General features: G+C 46.3%; 1 protein-coding gene across 1 annotated transcript in view; it reads right to left on the reverse strand.

The window, feature by feature from the left end:
- Positions 1 to 4,908: 4,908 nt before the first annotated feature.
- The window catches only part of LOC104403131 (protein scribble homolog), a gene marked incomplete at its 5' end in the record, with an annotated part of 32,847 nt that continues 16,652 nt past the window's right edge, over positions 4,909 to 21,103 (reverse strand). Inside the window, 8 exons of the mRNA XM_010011184.1 lie at positions 4,909 to 5,154; positions 8,041 to 8,092; positions 10,739 to 10,813; positions 11,652 to 11,689; positions 12,076 to 12,215; positions 17,639 to 17,827; positions 18,137 to 18,226; positions 19,773 to 19,941. Of these exons, the coding sequence (XP_010009486.1) occupies positions 4,994 to 5,154; positions 8,041 to 8,092; positions 10,739 to 10,813; positions 11,652 to 11,689; positions 12,076 to 12,215; positions 17,639 to 17,827; positions 18,137 to 18,226; positions 19,773 to 19,941 (914 nt within the window). The remainder of the gene's footprint in view (positions 5,155 to 8,040; positions 8,093 to 10,738; positions 10,814 to 11,651; positions 11,690 to 12,075; positions 12,216 to 17,638; positions 17,828 to 18,136; positions 18,227 to 19,772; positions 19,942 to 21,103) is intronic.

Below are 21,103 nucleotides of genomic sequence, written 5' to 3' on the forward strand. Positions count from 1 at the left end.
ATGTTGCAGCTTTTCAAGAATTTACACACTACTGATTTGATTTGTCATTTCCTTCAACTAATGTATTTGTCATTAATAAAGCATTTTGAAAATAGCACTCTTGAATGGTTCTAAACTGAGGCAGCGTTTGGTGGTAAGCACAACTTCAGTGTTCAAAGGCGAATCACAGAGGTGAGCTGGTTGGCTGCTCTGCTGAGCATCAGCAGGGTGGTAAGTGCTGGATCATCTATGTGACTAGAGCAGCTCACTAACCAGTATTCTGTAATAACTGGATGTTACTCATGCCTCGTCATCTCAACACTAGTGACCAGGGATCATAAGTAGGGTTACATGTTTCAGCACCCCGTTTTCCTGACAGGTTCACATTTGAAGCTGCACATAAATTACCATTTGATGATAGGTGTTTCTAAGAGCTGTGTATCTTCCATTCTGAACACGTGTTGCTATGCATAGCCTCTGACACCTCTTTCCCATGCCTGGAAAAGAATCTGCAGCCTTTTGAGCAGCACTTACTCATTCCTCCTTAAGCCCCGCTATAAAGAGATTGGTGGTTTGGTTTTTAATTCTGATAGCTATGCTTGCTTGGTTTGAAAACTGAGCAGAAGTGCAGTGTGGTGGTGAGTTATAGTTCAGCCTCATTCTATAGCATTCTAGTTCTGCGCAGAGTGATGGAACCACGAGATAAATGATGCTTGACTGAAGATGCTGGAGACAAAATCCCTTTGAGTGGACAGCGAATTTGAATTTATATCCGTATATGGTGAGAAGTCCTGTCAAACTTGCACCAAGCAGTGATAACAGTACTAATACAGAGAAGAGACTTCTGGGATGGATAAAAAAAAAAAAACCACCTCAAAACCCAAGCCTCTGACAAGCTGCCTTCCTGATAAGGAAGACTTCTTGTGTACCATAGTAGAAGAGGTGGGGGAAAACTCTATCATTTATAAAAGTAATTGTTCTATTATTGATTTCTTACATGTATGAAATTTGAGATAAGATCACACGTTCATGTGTGAAACAGCTATAGGGAGTTTTAAAGGCTCTTTTATAGCAGTATGTTATTACTGCTGATGTTTTGCTAGTGCTATCTCAGGTAAGATACAGGTACTAATTATGCAGGTACAAATTATATGAACACACATTTATAGACTGCTTTTAGTTCAAAGTGAAATAAGTTGATTTAAACTAATGCTCTAATTATACCCTTAGTAAGCCCTTGCTTGGCTTTGGTACAAGGTGCAAAATGAGTTTGTACATGCAGCATAAAAAGAAAAAGTAGGGGGAAAACTCAAAGAAGGGGAATGAGCTTGGGGTGGGGCAGGTGTTGTGTGACCGCAGACAGTGAAGCATTCACCCTTTATGGCAGAGCTGGGGACTTCACCTGCTCTTCCGAGGAAGGGCTGCATCTTTGTGGTGCTGGCTCTCTGTCAGTCAGGACAGCTATTTGGGGCTGGTTACAGCCTTTGGTACAGGACACTAGTTCTGATTTAGCTGGGTAGGTATTTTTTTTCTTAGCAAGACAGTATCTGCTTTGTGTCCACATGCAGTTGGTCATGGATCAGTACCCGTGTGGCCAAGCTGTAGTTTTCCTGTTGATGTCCATAGAATTGATGTACCATTTCAAGGACATGATAACTTGTTAACAAGTCATTTACATTGAAGTTTGTCAGACTAAGGACTCTTTAATTGGGATGGAACATTTGACATTCTTTACTTGAGCATGTATCCTGGAAAGGTTGAACTCAAGGATGTACAGAGTCATGATGTTTCAAATACTTTGCCAACTTGGCAAGACAGTACAGGATCCTGGAGTCACTACCTGAATGGTCTTCATTATAATACTAAAATGCTTTACTTGGTGCTTGTCAGGCCACCCCTGGAATACTGGGTTTAGTTTTGGTCCCTGCTCTACAAAAAAAAATGTGGATGGTCTGGAGAGGGTCCAGAGAAGGGCCACAGAGATGAGCCAGAGGCTAGGCAGCGTGTGAGAAAAGGCTGAGAGAGCTGGGACTGTTCAGCCTGGAGAAAAGAAGGCTCAGGAGAGACCCATGTTCCTCTATTTAGAGGGTGGCTATAAAGAAGCTGGACACTCCCTTTTTACAAGGACTCTCATGGAAAAGACAGGGGTGATCGGCATTAAATTACTCCCAAGGGGATTCTGGTTGGACACGAGAAAAAGTTTACCCAACGAGAACAATCAGACACTGCAATAATCTCCCCAGGGAAGCGGGGGATTCTCCAGCATCGGATACTTACAAGATTCAGCTGGCAGGGTGCTGGGACACCCTGTCGAGACCATGGGCACATTCCCTGCCTCCAGCTCTTCCTATGGATAGAATTAGTCTCTGCAGTTGGCATCGGTACTTGCCTTAAAGTTTGTAACACTGAGCAGCACATTCTAGTGTTTGTTCTCATTCCTCAGTTTACTTCCCTCTCTTGAATGCCATTAAGCAGGATGTTGGGTTTTAAATCGGTGTCAGTGCTGAATGTGGTAAACGAATAGCTGTATCCTACATATATCCTCTCACCTGTCTGTCCCCATTTCCCTTCCCACTACTACAGTTTCTGTGGAGCAGAAACCTCTGTTCCCCTCCCTTCCCACCAAGCATGAATCTGCTACTTCCAAAATACGGAGCCCCTTTCAAACTGCATAAAGGTGGAACTAAGTTACTGGTTTGGGTTCTCTTCCTCCCATTTCAGTACAGATGCCAGTCTTGTACCAAATTCACATGAGTAGCACATGCTCACCTTGATATTCCTGCAGTTGGCACTGATTCAGGTTATCATTAATTTCTGCACACAGAAGCAGGAAAATCACTGGTGCGTTTGCTAGATTATAGGATGGCTAAGAATAAGAACCAACATGTTGATATAGAAAGTGCAGACTTCACGCAGTGCAAACCACGTTAACTAAAGGTTCTAAAATGTAAAGTAAACTTTATTATCCTTGAACCACAAAATAGATTTCTTTGGTTGTACAAATTTCACTAGTTACAGTCTTGATGCGCTAATTTTCCCTCAGAGTCTCTCAGGAGAGAATGGGAGAGAACCCAGAGCCTGGCACCAGGTACCGCAAACAAAAAGAAAGAGAGAATCACAAGTTAGTCACCAAACCCAATCCAGGATTGTTTCCAAAATTGCTGTTGTTAAAAAGCAAATGCTAAAATTAGATTTAAAAAGGAAAAGCTCAAATTGCTGATGATGGAAGCAGCCACAGCTGCAGTTTATCAGAGCCCCCCCTTCAAAGCTCTGTAAAATCAAAACATACGAAATCAGTTAAAATGATCCACTGGATTTTGGCATGAAGGGAGAGTATCAACTAAAAGAAAAACTGCATCCAGTTCTTTCATTCAGCAAATATACAAGCAGAAGTGCCTGTTGCTCCCAAGCCACCAAAAGGCTTAAGGTCCAACTCTGGTCTTACTGCTGGAGGGGTTATGTCAGGTTGGACAGGTTGGGTCCCTGCCAAGCTCAGGCACCTTTCTCCCTGTTAGGGGCATTAGAAAAACAGAAAACAAAAAAAAAAGGGGGGGATATTTTATTTCGGTAGTGGGCAGCAGAGACTGATTTCAGTGCTATCAGCAGCATCTGTCTCCTCCACATCTGCAGAGCTCACTTGATACAGAATCTGCTCACAGCCCTTGTGCCACCCATGAAAACCAGGAATCACACCCTGCTCCTTTTCATTTTCATTTTCTCCATCCTGCCTGGGCAAGCATGTATCCTCCCTGTTCCACATGGAAAGGGGTCTGAAGCCAACAAGTTGGCAAAGAGTAGAACTGTGTAGTTATTGCAAGGCATAGGCTGGACCCATCCTACTTCACTCTGCTCCTTGAGAGCCCCAAGCTGGGCACCCATAACATCACATTTCACTTCACAGATAGCAGGTAAATCACCCACCAGTATCCTCCTACCTGTAACACCCCTTGACTCCTACCCTTCCCCATTTCCTGAATCCTAACCCACTATCTTATCTGCTGTTTACACCTCCTACCTCTGCCACCGTACCCTAATCTCGAACTACTCTGCTCTCTACTGCTGTCACACATGCACACTGCTACACTCTGCTACAGCTGCTCGGCTCCTCTCTCATTTCTGCCCCAGTTCAGTCCCGGTGCTGACAGAAGATGGATACCTGGCCTCCTCTGACACTCAGTCAGTGTGCTTGTTAAGGGGTTCACACTGCACGCACGAGAGACACACCTTATGTGTACACCCAGGTAGTACCTGTCCCCTGGGATAGCACAAAATGCTGGCAGGAGCAGTTTCCTATGCAGGACAGGTTGCTGTGCTCACAGAGGCAAGTGGCACAGAGCTGGCACAGACTCCTACTCAGTTGGTTGTCTTTGCTTGAGCACACAGGTACCAATGTCAGAGGGAGGCATTTCACTGGAATTCCTTTTGTTTTTCTCTTTTTTTATTTTTCTTCTTTTTGCCTCCAAGCCACCCATTTCCACACACTCCCAAAAGCAAGTGAGGTTATGGGTTGGGGTGGGGGGAGGTGGGAGGAGATGCTTTTTGGCAAAAGACTGGAAATTAAGTAGGAGCAAAGGTAGGCTGGACCTTCCTTCTAACTCATGCCAGAGGAAAAGCTCCCACAGTAAACCACTAAAAAAATCCAGGTTGAGAAAGTAACAGCTGGAACCCAACACACACTCATATTCTCCCTGTCCTACCCTTTCCCCGCACACACTATTTACAGGCTAACAAGCTGCAGCTGCCCACTGTCCTACCCACACCTCCTCTCAATTTGCCATCAGTAAGTCTAGTGTTGTCCCATTTTTTTCAGGACATGCCCCAGTGCATCATTGGGTGAGAAAAGAGGGTTCACAGCCTTAAAGGAAGTTAGTTGACCACAGTGCTCCCTGGGGTGCTCAGTTCCCATCCAGAGTCCAGGAGGCAGCAGTGTGGGCAGTCCAGTGCTGTCCCTGGAGCACAGGAAGCTCAAGAGGCCTGTGCTGGGCTATTCCATCGCCCAAGTCCATCAGATCTTCTACGTGGGGACAGCTGCCTCCAAGCTGCGCCGGCTGTGTCGGAGTTTGCGTTTGCTGCTGTACAGGGCCATTTCTTCCAGTGCTGATGAAGTAGGTGTTGATGAATCGTGTGTCACTAACATTTCCTCTTCCTCTGGCTGCCCATCCTGCTCCTGGGGAACTGTGAGGACAAGAACAGGTAACGTTTTAAGAGAAGTGCCAGGTTAAGCATAAAGCTGATGCAGCTAACGTAGACATAAGGGTACACTGGGGTGCTGAATTTGAGACTACACTGAAATGCTAGTGATCTCCAGTAATCCCATGCCCAGAGCTTTTAGGTGATGTGCAAGCTCATGTTCTGACCTCTGTGGATTCTGGGAAGTCACATGTGTGAGAAGAGACATATCCCAACATTGAAAATTCCTTGAAGTGCCATAGGAAAAATCAAGTCTGCTGAAAGGACTCGGGTGTCTGCTAGTGTCCCCAGCACATCACTGGTTTCAGTAGTGGTGTGCACTAAAGAGCAGTGTGACCACCAGCTATAGTCGCCATAGCTAGAGGTGAGAGTTGTGGCCTTGCTTTGTGTTGCAGTTACACAACTAAGTCCTTTCTGTAAATTTAGACTGTGACTTGTGTCCCTCACCAGGAAAGATACACTGGGGCAGGGCCAGACCCACTGTTAACTTGATCTCAGGCCTTTTAGGATGTGTTCTGCATGTAAAGTACACTGTTGTTACAGTGGCTCTTCGCCCTCCTGAAAGGAGCTTGTATCCGACGCACTTTGACATCTGCCCTTTGTGATAATCTGGCTTGAACAACTACTGTGAGACACTTGAGTAAAACGGGAAAAGTTCCACAAATCCACAGATTTTTCCCTTCAAATGCAAACTGGCTCCTGGGAAGCCTCTAAAGTCTTTGAACGAGGCAGGTTATCTATGAAGATCTATCAGATCAAAGCTGCAGCCTGATGAGCTCTACCCAGTGGCCCATCCTCTGCTCTACAGCTAGACTCTAAATTGCAACATCCCCCTTGTTACAGTACCCAAGTATGAATCTTTCTGGAAGTATTAACAGTAGCATGAACCTGTTGTTTGAAAAGGCCTCAGAACCAAATGTAGGTGACAAACCTGACATCTTGGCAGGACTCGGGGGTTGGAAAGCAGATGACTGACTTCCAGATAAGGCAGACGGGTATAAACAAATGGCACGGACACATGCAGGTAAAAATCCATACTGGCGGGGGAAGGAAATCAGTGTGGCTTGGAGGGAACTCATTCCTTTTAGAACCACTTTGACTAGAATTTGCCAAAAGAGCCATCAAACATGCAAGTTCAGTGATCTCGACACAGCAAACACAAATTTTACAACCTGCTAACTGCTCCTCAGCCAAAGCTCTTAATGAAAACAAGCTGCCATGGGATATGGCAGCACGTCCCTCAGGGTTAGAACACAGAAAACATGCAAGGAGATGTTACGTGCTATCACAACACAGAGGAGCAATCTGTATTAGTCAGTATTTGGTAACTAATGAGGAGTAGAAGTGATAAAGACTGTATTAAGAAACTTCTGGTGGTACCAAGCTGTGTATCAGGGTAGTCAAATGAAACTCAACTACACAAAAGAGCATTAGGATTTTACAGAGTTGAATAGACAATGATGTGGAAGGTGAAATTTACTGCAAATGTGAAGAGATTCAGAGAAGAAATAAACAGCTCTACAATTAAAGGCCTCTGGCTTAGGAAGTGCTAAAACACATGTTGTTGTAGCCCGGAGTAGTATTCTCAAAGGAGTAACTTTATACTTTTCTTCTTTTATTCTCTTTTCTTGGCTTTCCCAGTGGCTTGCATCAGACACAATACTGGACCTGGCAGAACCTCGTCCTGACTCAGGGAGTTTATTTTTATGCTACTGGATGATGCTTAAGCTCAGTAAAAGTAACATAACCCTGATTGCACATAGAAAGCAACATTCTTAAAATGAGCTTATGATTCTGTTTGCATTAGGGGGAGCTTTCTGAAAACACTGGCACTTCTCAGCAATACCATTTCATTTCAGGATTAGATACCAGAAAAGATGTGAGAACATATGGAACACCTTCTGCCACTGCATCAACTCATCATGTACCTACATTTGCAGTACTGCCTGCAGCCCTTCTCTACCTTAAAAATAGCACAGATGAAATAAAAAAGGTCCAAAGGGGCATGGGAACAACTCACATAAAGAATGAATAGGATTGATGAGCCTAGGAAAAGGGTAACTGATATGATAATTGCCTGTATGAAAGGTACAGAAAGGGAATAAGACGTAGTTATTCACTACACCCCAGAAGAGCCAAGTAAATTATCAAGAAACAGAATTAAGTAAATAAAATGCCAGCAGAAGTATTCCTAAGTAGCAGGGAGGTCCTGCCAAGCTCCACACTGCTACTACAGCCACCCAGACTGAAGTGGGAGATAGCCTGAGCCTGTCTATTCTAGCTGTGGACCAAAGGACATACCATAGCTAGGAGAGCCTGACGAGATACAGCAGACAAAGCTTCAGTTCCTGTTTATTTAGGGGACCGCGCACATAAATCCACACGCGTAGGCTTGGAAAATCATGTGGGTACTCGAGCACCAAATGCTTTCACCTCTTAAACTAGGATAAATTTATCTGCAGCTGCCTGCTGCAGGCTGCAAGATTTTTTGCTCTAGCAAAAGGGGCAGACCCTGCCCAATGAATGTCACCCACTTCCAGCAGGTGACAGAGGCCAAAACTTCCCACCTATGTTCTACCACCCTCTTTACTCCAGAACACAAACCCAGAAGAAAACCAGGCATGCTTGTTACACACCATTCATCATTAGCCATCCCTAGAGCACAATGCAAATATCCTACCCCAAATGGAAGGTGGTGAGTTTGGAGGTTTCATTCTAGAATGGACAAAAATAAGACATGGCTTCAATGGCTTCAAGCAGCAAGAAGTTGAAGTCCTCAGGGTTGATTCCACAAGGAGGCAAAGGGGAACCTTCTAGAACCATGGTGGGAAGCAAGTAGTATAGAGATGACTCCTTCGGCCATGAGCTTACCTGAGATATTTCTGTCATCTACGTATCTGAGGTCATCAGCTGCATCAGGTGACTGGAAGAGAACAGAAGACATGAGCCTCCACCTCTGTAATGCCAGTGCCAGGTAATTTCCCACCTCCAGCCTTCCAACACACTCCAGAGAACCTTTAGCCCTCGAAAGTGCTGGTAACTCAGTGAATTACTATGTGATTACAACATTACTCCTCTGTGCTAAAGTCAAGCTGCCCCTTGCCTGAACTGCAGGATGAGCTCTGTGCCTGCCCATCAGAGCTATCCCTACTCTGTGTGTGTATATGAAGGAGAGGATTGGAAGTGACATGGAAGGCAGAAAGCATAAAGACTGTAGAAAATGAGTAGAAACATGGGAGGACAGCAAAGACATGAGCTACATTTCCTTCAGAGTCCCTAATTCTGCCCCTGCTCTGTTCCCAGCCCCAGCTGCTTGTGCAGAATCAACTTTCTTTTTTTCTGTTCAGGTATGTGTAGAGAACTGATGTAGGATATGGAACAGTTACATCCAACACATGGCAGAGAAACAGCTAAGGGATAATCATGAAACTCCACCACCTCCTGATTTTAAAGCCTTCACAAAACAAAGTCCACTCCAACCACCAGAGCTGCGTGTAGGTCATCAAACCAGAGTGACACCAGTATAAGAAAACAACTTTGCTCAAGGTCATGAACTTGAGGTGGCTTGAAAATCAGCACTACTCTGGTTAGAGGCATAAATGTCCCAAACTCTACTTATGTTGACGAAATAGAGAATTTAATCTAGCTGTATATAGAGCTTCAAGGATAGATAGGTCAAAGTATTCTGCTGAGGTATTCTGTTTACTTCAAAAGTGGCTGCATTTGTTACTTCCACTATTCTTAATAGGTCTGTACACAATACACTGAGTTCAACACTTCCCTGGAGCTGTACAAATGTGAGGATAGGGCTTCAGCAGAGCTTAGTATTCAAGTTTAATAATGCCAAACTCAGCTGAAAATTCTGGCCACTACTCACCAAAATCTGCTTGCTTAGCTCAAGAGCGCAAGTGAGGAGTAGTTTAACTTCTCTTTAGTTGTAGGATAAAGGATGGAGGTTCTATACACTTACACGGAAAGCATTAGGGAAGTTTCTCAGCTCTGGGAGTGCAAGAAGCTCTCATTTCCATATAACTTGCTTATTTTGTGCAAGCAGCAAAATTGGAGGGGGCAGGAAAGAGGGGGAGATGATCTGGGCCCATTTAGTGCTTTAGAAGCAAATGTGTGGTAGAGGTCATGCTGCTTTGGCATGACTTGGGCATCCACTGCTGAGGAACACAGCATAGCCAAACAGCACTTGCATGATCCAAAGACAGTGATGCAGTTGTACAACTATGGCCAGGAAGAAATACAGCTTCTTAGTTACTGTGCTGCTGAGAGAGGTCCAGAGGAGCTGCCTAGTGATCTGGAGGTGTAGTCTGCTTTGGAGGCACCTTCTCAGCTGCATGAAGACCCAGTGCTGCACTGTGGCCTCGGCAGAGGCTTGGGGAAACTCGAGTAGTCAGAGCAGAGTGGCCAGTCCTCTAACTCATTTGGTACAGGACCTGGGCAGGAGTGCACCACGAAAAGAAGGGATTCTTAGATAAAAAGATAGGTGACTACCCCAAGGCTGAACATCCTCAAACTGCAACTCTGCTAAAGTCAAAGTCAGCCTGGCTTTGGGGATGACACCTTGGATCTGGGATCTCTGTGTCATGACAGCAAGTTAAAGCTTGCTAGCTCTCCACACACAGCACAAAGGTAACTGCAAGTTATTGCTTCATTGTCTTTATAGGAAACTAAAAAATCAATCACAAGCATACAGTATCTGCTCAGATGTGACAAATGCCAATCAGTTAATGACTAACCCAGATGGTAAAAGAAAGGCAGGTCACGGTCCTGGGCAACTGGCTCTAGGTGGCCCTGCTTGAGCAGGGGGCCAGACAAGGTGACCTCCAGAGGTCCCTTCCATCCCCAGGTGTTCTCTGATTCTGTGACAAAGCAGCTTAAATGAAATGAGTTTTTTTCAGGAAGGAGAACCACCCGCCATGGCACTCACCCTCAAAACTTGGTCTTCTCTTACCACGTGATAACTTCACAGTTCGTCTACAGCAGAGTTACAACATATGAGAATTGGCACCACATATGCTGCTTGGGCAGGATGGTGGATATTTATATATATATATGTAAATATGTATGTATATGATGTGTATGGATGCGTGAGGTTAACATTTGCGCCAATTTACAATTTGTTTGCCATCATTTCTATAGCTATTTCTTCCCTTTTAGTTCTCATCTTTCACTTAAAACCATTTCAGGATCAACTGAGGTGAGGATGTATCATAGAATCATAGAATAGTTAGGGTTGGAAAGGACCTTAAGATCATCTAGTTCCAACCCCCCTGCCATGGGCAGGGACACCTTGCACTAAACCATGTCATGTAGCTGCTTTCTATTTGCAAAGCTTTTGTCATTCATTTTAAAACTGTCTGGACCACCTTTTTCCCAATTCCACCTGACTGAAGTCACCAGTAAACCCCCAGTTATACAGCACATCAGGCTCTCATTGCCTCCACGCAGGAAGGGCCTTTGAAGAGGACTTCCTCAAATCATTCAGCCTCTGCTCTGAAGGTCATTGCTTCATGTGCAAGCCCTGACCCATCTGACAGACAGCTTAGCATGCAGTTTATACCTGGATTTCGTAAACAGGTTTGGAGGAAGGAATAGCAGCAAATTCCCGGTAGTCAAACTTCTTTTCAGACATGGACTAGAAGGGATAGCAAAAGAGAAGAAACAGAGAAGAGAGAGTAAGGGGAGAGAAATGGATGGAAAACCAACAGCAAGCTGAGCAGTCAGTCTATGCAAAGATGAAACCAGAAGCATAGCATCATTCTCAGTTACTGCCCAGAGTGCTGGGATACGGCCTCTGAAACTGGGGCATCTCTGGGGCACTGTTCTGGTGTCAGGGCAGGGCTCCCACGTTGCAGAGAAAACATTACATGCTGCAGTAAAATGCACTTGCACACCAGCTTAGGCAGAAAACCTATTTTCATGGGAAGATTCGTGGCAAGATTCCTGATGGCTGTGGCACAGTCAGGGTTTAATCCAGAGTTGGCTGCATTGCACAGCCTTGGGCAAAGCCAGGTCCCCTTTTTGGGCAGCTGCTCCACTCTTCCATTTGCCTTACTAATGCTGACAGTTCTTTGCAGCAATGACCTGGTGCATTTATACAGACTTATACCAATATGCTTAGAAAAAGGAAAATGCTGATTTCAGCTGCTGTTCTCAGTTTTATGCTCTTGAGGAAACAAGGGGCCAAAGTCTCTGAAGAGAATGGCTTTCTGACCACAGAGATGAAGAACCAAGTAAAGGATGAAATAATAAAAACATGAAACAGAAACCAGATGTTACGTCAGAGTTGCAAAACAGGGACGATGCCTCTAACAATGGATATGGCAGAGCTCCAGCCACAGTGCTGTCTTCACCTATCATGCCTTATTTAAGCTGGGATCCCATGGCCCAGATGCAGAGCCCACACCCAAGCCAAGTGACTGAGAAATCCCAGGATGATAGGCGAGATACCAAAAGCAAGCAGGATTTCATACCAGCCTTCCTGGTGAAGTGATGTTTCTGGGACTGCAGTCTGCAAAAGATGACAGAAAAGTACTTTAGCAAAGGCCTGTATCTGTGCAACAGTTCCCCAGACCTGCCCCTTCCATTTAGCAGTGTTTGGGTGTGATAAAAGACTCTGCTCAGGAAAGATGCTCACTGCTCTGAACAAACACCTCATTCCTCTTCCTAGAACAGTCATGATGCTGATTTTACTTCTGCTCTGGTTCCCTGGAACCTTTGGGTGCCCCATTCTATAGATCAGGCCCATCCCCTGTGCTGAAAGATGTCATATGCCCCAAAGAACCTTCCAGTCCAGGCTGAAGGAGGCACTTGCTGTCAGCAGGTCTGCTTTCAAGCAAGTTAAAAGCTAGAGAAGCCTTAACTTCTCGCATCAGAGAAGGGACGGCTGTACAGTACCTTCCAGTGGTGTTGGTGATGGGGTGGGGACAGGTGAAGGTGACTCCGTCAGCTGCTCCAGTGTGCTGCGCTTTTTCCCCTCCTTGGACTTGGCAATAACCATTTGGGCTTTCAGAGCATCCTGTTCAAGTGATTTCATCCTGCCTCAGAAATGAGGGAGGGAGAAAAAGACATAAGACATTGCCTTCCTGCTAAGAGATAATGCCACCTTCTGCACCCAGCAGCCAGACCACAGTTAACAGGCTGAGTGCAGAAAGGTGAAGCCAAGCACCCATGGTTCCCTGAGGCAGACAGACTTTCAAAGCAGGAGAGGAGAACAGCTTGGTTTGCTGTCACCCTGAAACACACATGCCACTGTATGTGCTGAACAGAGCCTAGAGCTAAGCTTCAACAAACTGAGAAGCTGCAGGCCTTCCCAGAGGTGCCATACATGATGGGACAGCAGCCCAAGCTGGGAAAGGAACTGCTGGGGTTTAAATGAATAAGATCAGTTCTCAGGACTTTGCTCTCCTCTGTGCTCTCAATATGTTGCATCTTAACCCTCTTCAGCCATCAGGACATTAAGAGATAACCAAAAAAAAGTGGGCTCAGCCCTCAGCAATGTCTGCTCCTTTCTCCCAGTCAGACCCAGCTTTCCCCCGCATCCTCAGTAAGGCAACTGCCAGTAGTCTGTGGGACCTCAGGGAATGAACACCAGCAACCACTAATGTTTCCTTCCTACCCCTGGCAGGCCACAGCTGAGAGCACTGCATTGGGATGTAGGGATACAGACATGCAGCTGGCAGGGAAGGGGCTGTGCACACCTGGATTGGCTTCCTGACCCAGGGGTTCTTGAGGCGTGACTCTGCATTGCACTAGACATCTGAGTCGGCCTGGCCCCGGGAGCAGGAGCCCACTGTCGGGACTGGTACAACTTCCTGGCCAGATCCTGCTCGTATTGTTTAATACTGTCTTCAAGAGCTGAGGATCTGAGGAGGAGGAGGAAGAGGAGGAGGAAAAGGAGGAAGAGGAGATGATGGTAATGAACATCGCAGCAGACAACCGCAGGGAAAGAAAGAAAGAGATACAGGAACATACCCTGACAAGGAGAAATATGGGTCTGATATAGGGGCAGCCTTGACTAAAACAGGACCCTGTCCAACACCAACTGCTGCAGAAGCAGCAGAAACCTCCAGAGGGCAATCTGGGACGATGTGCCTTCCGAGCCTCAGCATCTAGAGACTGCCCTCCTCATGGCTAGCAGGAGAGGACTGGAAACCCCCAGCAGACCAATGGAAATGGCCCAGGAGGTAGTTACAAAGGTGTGTATGTGTGTATATGTGAAGCAGACTGAGGGAGTACAAGGCACGAGTGAGTGTGCATGCACACAGCTGATGACAGTCTCTTAGTGTACATCTGCATACATAAATCTGACCACATGTTAGTGTGCACCTTTGTTTGAGCACAAGAAAAGGGGAAGCAAAACAAACAAGCACATTACAAGAGGTCTTTCTGCCACAGGCCCTGGTACACAGGCAAGAGGTGTGTCTGTAACAGTGTGTGTACGGTGGGAAAACTGCCAAGATGCAGACAGCCCTTGCTGGACACCTGCCCCCCTCAGTATCATAGAATCGTAGACTCACAGACTGGTTTGGGTTGGAAGGAACCTTAACGCTCATCCAGTTCCAACCCCCTGCCATGGGCAGGGACACCTTCCACTAGAGTAGGTTGCTCCAAGCCCCTGTGTCCAACCTGGTCTTGAACACTGCCAGGGATGGGGCAGCCACAGCTTCTCTGGGCACTCTGTGCCAGCACCTCAGCATCCTCATAGGGAAGAACTTCTGCCGAAGGTCTCATCTCAGTCTCCCCCCTGGCAGGTTAAAGCCATTCCACCTTGTCCTGTCCCTACATCCCTTGTCCAAAGCCCCTCTCCAGGTTTTCTTGTAGCCCCTTTAGGCACTGGAGCTGCTCTAAGGTCTCCCCTTCACGCAGCACGGGGGAAGAATCCCCTCCCTGACCTGCTACTCATGCTGTGGTGATGCAGCCCAGAACATGGGTGGTTTCTGTGTATGTGCCTGTACCTTCTCAATCACACTCTTCCTATGGCACGAATGTCAGCAGCTGTGTGTGCCCAGAACACTCATATAGCTGGGATCCCAGTGTGTTTGTCCCAGCAGAGCACAGGGGGATGTGCTGGGGTGGGGGAACACATGTCCTGGCAGAGCACTGATGACACAGGGAGAAAAAGGAAAGCCCAAGAAGGTGCAAACTGATGGGGTCACGAGTGACAGCACACAGACCAGAGAACTGGAAAGAAGCAGAAGATAGAAGATTAGAAAGAAAGTAATAAAATCAGTGGCATGCACTTAAAGAACATTCAGATTAGTGAGGCTGCAGCATCATGTGCAGGGTAGTACAGTCCTCCCTCCCACAGCACACATGTGGTGCTGCTTGGGGGCCTCTGGAAATAAGACCTGAGCCCTGGCTGCCATCACATCACTGTGTTACAATTACAGAATTGGGATCCTAAGGCAACCAGATCATCCTGGGAGATGTGTGGTAGCAGGGGGCAGTCCATCCTTACAAAAAGAAGCACATTACGGTGACTGATTGATTCCTGCCAATGCCAAAATATGTCAAGCCTTAACCCTACCCAAAGAATCAGCCAAGCACTTCTCCAAGAACTGAATCACAGAATGGTTTGGGTTGGAAGGGACCTTAAAGATCATCCAGCTCCAACCCCAAATAATAATAAATAAATAATAAACAATAAATAATAATAAAGAATAAAAAGCTACACCTTGGTATCAGAAGCAAAGTGGAGCTGAGGACCTGGTCTGCAGAACTTAAAACCAGTAACACTGGATCTCGTAACTGACAAGCAAGATGGCTGCAAGTAGCTTCTCCTTCTCATGTTCTCTTACCTCTAAAAGGCTCTTCCTTCACCAGTTCATTTGCCATGAACAAAATGTGCTTAGAAGAGAAAAGACTGAAGGTTTGGAATGCAGGGATCTCTCTCCTGCTCACAACGGACAAACCCACTATCCTCAACACTTACTAACCCTTCTACAGTGTAATGTAGAATATTTACTGTGCCCTAAGCAATGTCAGCAAGACCCCAGCTAATCCAGACTCAGATGTTCAGTAATGCTACAGGATCACCCAAAAATCCTGCCCCCTCACCCAGCATTTGTCAGATTTATCTGCTGGCAACAGCAACAAGTTCATGGAAGAACACAGAGCCCTGCAGCAAGTGGTGCACGTCCTGTGACACGAGTCATGACCTTGGCATGGCTTTGCTTTCAAGGTTTGTGCAGGCAATGTCATGTTTCTCCTTTCTACACCCATCTGAAACAAAAAAGCATGCCTTGGATATGTTAATCCTTAGGCAGGAGGAATCAGAGCTGACACTACCTCATAAAGCCTGCCCCATGATATGAGGAAATACACATGAGAAGTGGAGGCATGAGGGAGAGAAAAAACCCTGTGTGTCTAATTGGGCAGGGGTGGCAGATCAGTCAGTACCACCTCTCCCAGTAGTAATGTTGGTTTTCAGGAGGAAGAGCCCAACAGACAGCTTCTGCTTTGTTGGATCAAATACAACAGTGGAGCTTTTTCTTTCTTAGGTGAAAGACCAAGCAGCAACTGCAACATGTCTACTCCTGACAGTACTGTGGTGCTCACACAGCATCATACTGACAGTCAGTTTTGATGTATTCAATGCTCACAGCCTTCCTGTGAGGCAGAGAAGTGCCAGTACACTCCTCTCTGTGCACCTGCACTGTGTTAGGAGGTAGGGATACAGAAGGACTATTAAGCAAGAATTCGGGTCATCTCGGTCCTACCTAGTCTCTTCTGGGCTATGGTTTCTTAGCACACTTTGGCTCTACAGCCCCTGTGCAGCTTCTAGCCCTGTAACAGAAGGGCAGTAGGGCTGTTTTGGAAGGCATTGTTTGCAAATTCTCTTCCACTTGTATTTTTGTAAAAGGCTTCTTCTTCCTGGCTTAATGTAACAATAGAGAGCTTCCATTTGCAAATGATGCTGCCTGAGAAGTTGTGACACAGAAACCACGAAAACAGCATCAACCAGAACAGGCGTGAGATGCCAACTATGGCAGAACACTGAGTGAATCAGAGCAGCAGACAGAGTCCCACAGTTTGGAGCATGAAACAACAGCACAGGGTGGAAACAATCCTGGCAGAGCACATCCTGCTGACATCCTGACTCATCTGCAGGCATCCCCATCAGTGCGGAGAAGGGAAGGAGAGATTACTAACTACAGACTCACAGCATAATTCAGGTTGGAAGGGACCTCTGGAGGTCATCTGAACCAAAAGCTGCTCAAAGCAGGGCCAGCTTCAATGGTCCAACAAACATGCTGCAAGATGACAGAAACCAATCTCTTCCAAAACAAAGTTCCACAGAACAAAAAGGCTTTCCAGTGACCTGTTCAGTTCTCTGGCATTACAGGACAGTGCAATGAAAATAAGGCCGTGCTTCAGAAACAAACTTCCAGATGAGACAGACTCATCCAAGGCAAAGAGCTGGACATACCAAGGAAGTTTTTCTTGAAGGGCAAAAGCCCTGGTACAAGGGACATTAGTCCAGCTCTAAATAAACCATAAGCAGATCTGTCACATGATCAAGTAACAAGGGGAAGCTCTGTACCCTCAAAGCCTAGATAGTTAGCAAGCTCTCATTGAGGACTCCACTAGATATTTATACATTCTCAGAGCTTTCCCAGAAGATGACAGCACCATTACCATCCATGTCTAAGCACAAACACTGGAAATACCAAGTGGTATCACAGCTCATGGTAATCCCTCCAGTGTCTTACCTAGCGGGCTGGCAAGGATGAGCCACTAACAGCCATGTTTGTCTAAAAGCTTGCTTTCAAACCCTAGAAGACTGTTTCAGATTGTTTCTGGAATGCCTCCTACAGGAACATTACGGGAAGTAAACTGTAGTTATAGAAGCAGCTTGACTAATTTTTGAGATGAATTACATGACATAGTAAGTGCCAGGACTAGCTTCGAGTCTTAAGTTCTGAGCTAGGAAGTTCTCTTTCTTCCAAAACAACTTTTAATCCCTCTTTCACAGGTGATGAAAGAGTTTGTGTGTGAATGCCCTCACTTGCTAATTTCTTGGCTTCAGCAAGTCTTCCAGTCTAGCAGCGCTGGACATGTGAAATGCTCTTTTCACTTCTCATTTTGAGTATGTCACCTTGCAGCTTCAATAAATAGCATATTTTACATGTTACAAAGGAAGTGGGAAGTTGTGTGCTGAGAGGGAAGGAACACAGTCACCATCACATGAAGGTGTTTATGTTTTTTATAACACTCCACTGTCTTCACAATTGTGCAAGCTCTAAGAGGCATCTCACCCATGTAGCTGTCAGAAGCAGCTCAGCCAAGCAGCGGATGCTTCATGCTGTTTGAACAGAGCCTGTATAACCTCCCCTAACACCTGCCTTAGGAAGGCTTGCGTAGTCCCTGGTTTAATATCACGTAATCCAAAAGACATGCAGCAGGTCCCCTTTCCCTGATGTAGTACAGTGAAGAGAACAGTGAAGTTCTGTCTCACCGTGCTGCTCTCCACATGGCTCGTTTCTCTGCCTCCAGAGCACGACGTTCTGCTGGAGAAAGCTCCTTCTCTTGACCACTCAGAAGCTCAGGACTCTGCATTCGCAACCGCTCCTGGTGCCGCCGCTCAGCTTTGGCTGTCCTCACTGGTGCTACTGGATCCCCTGCTCCAAGGTATAACGGACTCAATCTGTGCAGAGAGAGAAACAGTGAGAGGTAGGCTGGCCTGGGCCACCACAGCTCTCATCTGCCTGTTTTCAAGGTAAGAGGTGATGACTGACACCCCCAAGCAACTGTTTAGTACCACATCTTAGGACACCGCTGTGGGAGACGGAAGAACATACAGAGGAGATGAGTGTCTTGTAACAAGTTGGTTCTGACCACAGTTTCCCTTTCTCCACAAAATCCTTCCTTTTACACCCTGGGTCTGCTAAAAGGAGGAGCCATCTGCTCCATTATTTGGCAGCTCCTTGGCAAAGGATGTTGATGATCCACTTACCCGGACACAGAGTTGGTTCTCTGTTCAGGCTTGATTCCCTCCTCCACTGAACTCCTCTGTGAGCTGTTGTTCTCATTGACCTCAGAGGACCTAGAGCAAAACAAGCACATCAGCTCATAGTACCACAGGCTAACACCCAAGAAAGGTCTGGAATAGATCCAAGCCCCAGAAAGCAACAGCCAGTTCATTTTGAAGATGTAACCCTTAATGATTTTGCTCAACAGCTCCTGCCCCATTGCTGCAAGCGTTTCCTTGTTGATTTCATCAATGTTGACACTCTAACTCCTCAGGAGAACTCCTTCATCTGAAGGCCAATCATCCACTAACACACACACTCTTCAAATGTAATGCATTGTGTCTGCTGGCAAGTTCTTGCACAGCTCTAGCCTGGCTTTTTCCAGCTGCCATTCATGATCATCAGTCTGGCTGCTTCCAGCTCTTTGCTAGTGTTGGGATGCCTGAATGCTAACAAAGGACATCCCTCCTGACCTGTTAGTGAATGCACATTTGGGCTAGGGATGAATCCTGAGCAATCTCAGAACAGGGATTCTTGGTGTAGCCACTCTATGCAACTGCTTCACACACTGAGGCTTTGTGCTCATAACCAAATTCCTGCAAGCTTCCAACCAGCTGAGCTGGAGTTGCCATCTGCATTCTTAGGCTGTGCACATGCAGATACTCCTTAGTCTGGTCTGTAATGAAAGAGGTCACACAAGTCCATCTTCCACAGTTAGGAACATATCTACAGTTACCGTGGCTCACTTGGCAGTGAGAGAGTTTATCATGGCTCTGAGCCCTTATTTTTACTGCTGGTTAAGTTTCGGTTTCTGCTCTGGCATGACAAAAAAAAAAAAAAGATTTCAAGAAATTCAGTTGATTCACTGCCTGCCCTTTGTTTATCTGCTCAAGCACAGATAAGAAGCAATGGGAAGTCATCTAATGGATCTGGCCTTACTATCCTCTAACCTCCCACATTTCACTGTGAAAACAGTAGGGGTAAGTAGGCCTTCACATTAAACCAAGAAGTTGGTTTGCATCTGGCTGCTGTCCTTCCCTGTCAGCAAAAGAGGGGAAAGGTCTCAGAGCATTCCTCGTGTGAGAAGTTCCTCAACACAGACTGGACAGAAACAATGAAAAGAAGTAAGATTCAAAATGACAGGATAAATGTTTTCAGCCGCTCTAAGACTGGCAGTAGAAGTGTTTGTGAAGAGAAGAATGTCTGTACCAAAGACTCAGAAGGGAGAGTCAGATAAAGACAGCTTCAACTTTATCCTAGTGCAGCCTTATTTCTACCTGAAGTCTTATGAGAAGCCTTTTCTCATTCCCCAGTTCTATGCCCAAGAATTAGAAAAACATCCATCAAGGAAACCTGGAGGACAAGTCCAGGAGAACTGGGAAACAAAAGCCTAAAAACTCCCAAACCCAGATTCAGCATTAGAGCTTATTTTAAATGAGCTACCTCTGAAAATCCACATCTCTACATACCTCAGCGCACAGCTGAAGCAGCTGTTCTGCTGAAAAGCACAAGCTGGAAAAGCCTGCCTGTTTCTGTGCCCAGCCCTCTTCCCTGAATATCACTGCTACTGTGACATGCCTGACACATGAAGGTGGTTCTGAGCTAGTAGTTGTGTCTTACCGAGTTGCTGGAGCCTGGGTGTTCCTTCCATTTAGTCTCTCAATCTTGTACTCAACTCCTTCAATGATGACACTGGACTGCATGCTCATCTCAGGCACCTGTTTCACCACCTCATCCTCTTCTGCTTCTTCCTCCAACAGAAGGGTACGTTTCTGCTGCAGTTTTCGAGCTGCCAAAATAAGACAGACTCATCTTGCACCACAAAGCACTCCCTGAACCCCCACACAAGGATGCAACCTGATGCCTTTGTTTCTCCTCCACTCCACTAATGCTTCAGATGCAACAAACTCTACACCATTCTCTCAGTCCCTCCTTCCCTATTCACTACACTTCCATTCCTGGATGCTCTACAGAACAGATTTCAGCAGTTCATCATGTTGACTGCATGCATCCTCAAACTGGAAGTTGTGTGCTCTCTGCAGCAGGTATTCTGCAGGTAACCAGACCCAGTGGTGTTCCTCAGGGCTCAATTCTGGGGTCAGATCTGTTCAATATTTATATCAAAGATCTGGATGCAGGAGTTCAATGCACCATTAGCAAGTTTGCTGATGATACTAAACTGGGAGGTGCTGCTGACTCTCTCAAGGGACATGAGGCCTTGCGGAGTGATCTAGGTAGATTGGAACACTGGGCCATCATCAACAGCACGAAGTTTAACAAGCACAACTGCTGGGTTCCATACCTGGGACAGAGTAATGCCAGGCTCAAGTCTAAACAGGGACAGAAGTGGCTGGAGAGCACCCCTGCAGGAAGGGACCTGGGGGTGCTGGTTGGCAGCAGGGTCAGCAGAGCCAGCAGTGTGCCCTCGCACCAAGAGGGCAAAACGCATCCTGGGGTGCATCCACCACAGCAGAGACACATGGTCAAGACAGGGGCTTGTCCTGCTGTATTCAGTGGTGGTGCAGCCTCGCCTGAAGCACTGGGTGCAGTTCTGGGCCCCACCATTTAAGAAGAATGTGAAGGTTCTTGAATGTGTCCAGAGGAGGACAAAAGAGCTGGTGTCAGGGCTGGAAGCACCTCCTGTAAGGAGCAGCTGAGAGCTCTGGGCTTGTCTACTTTGGAGAGAAGGGGGCTGAGGGCAACCTCATTGCTCTCTTTTGGTCATGCAGCTGGACTAGATGATCACTGTAAGGCTTCCTTCCAACTGAAATATTCTGCTCTATTCTGACCTGTCTACCATAACTGCAAAGCAATAATGCTGCTTGGCCTCTTTTATTGGATGTTTTTAACAGAAACAAAAGCAGACAGAACACTAGGGAAAGCAGGTGTGCCCAGATGCTGAACTTTCTAATGCTACAGCTTGCTGGGAGCAGGAGCCCTAAGCAGCAGGA

This window comes from Nestor notabilis, unplaced genomic scaffold (assembly GCF_000696875.1).
Source record: "Nestor notabilis isolate BGI_N333 unplaced genomic scaffold, ASM69687v1 scaffold10353, whole genome shotgun sequence".
Taxonomy (NCBI): domain Eukaryota; kingdom Metazoa; phylum Chordata; class Aves; order Psittaciformes; family Psittacidae; genus Nestor; species Nestor notabilis.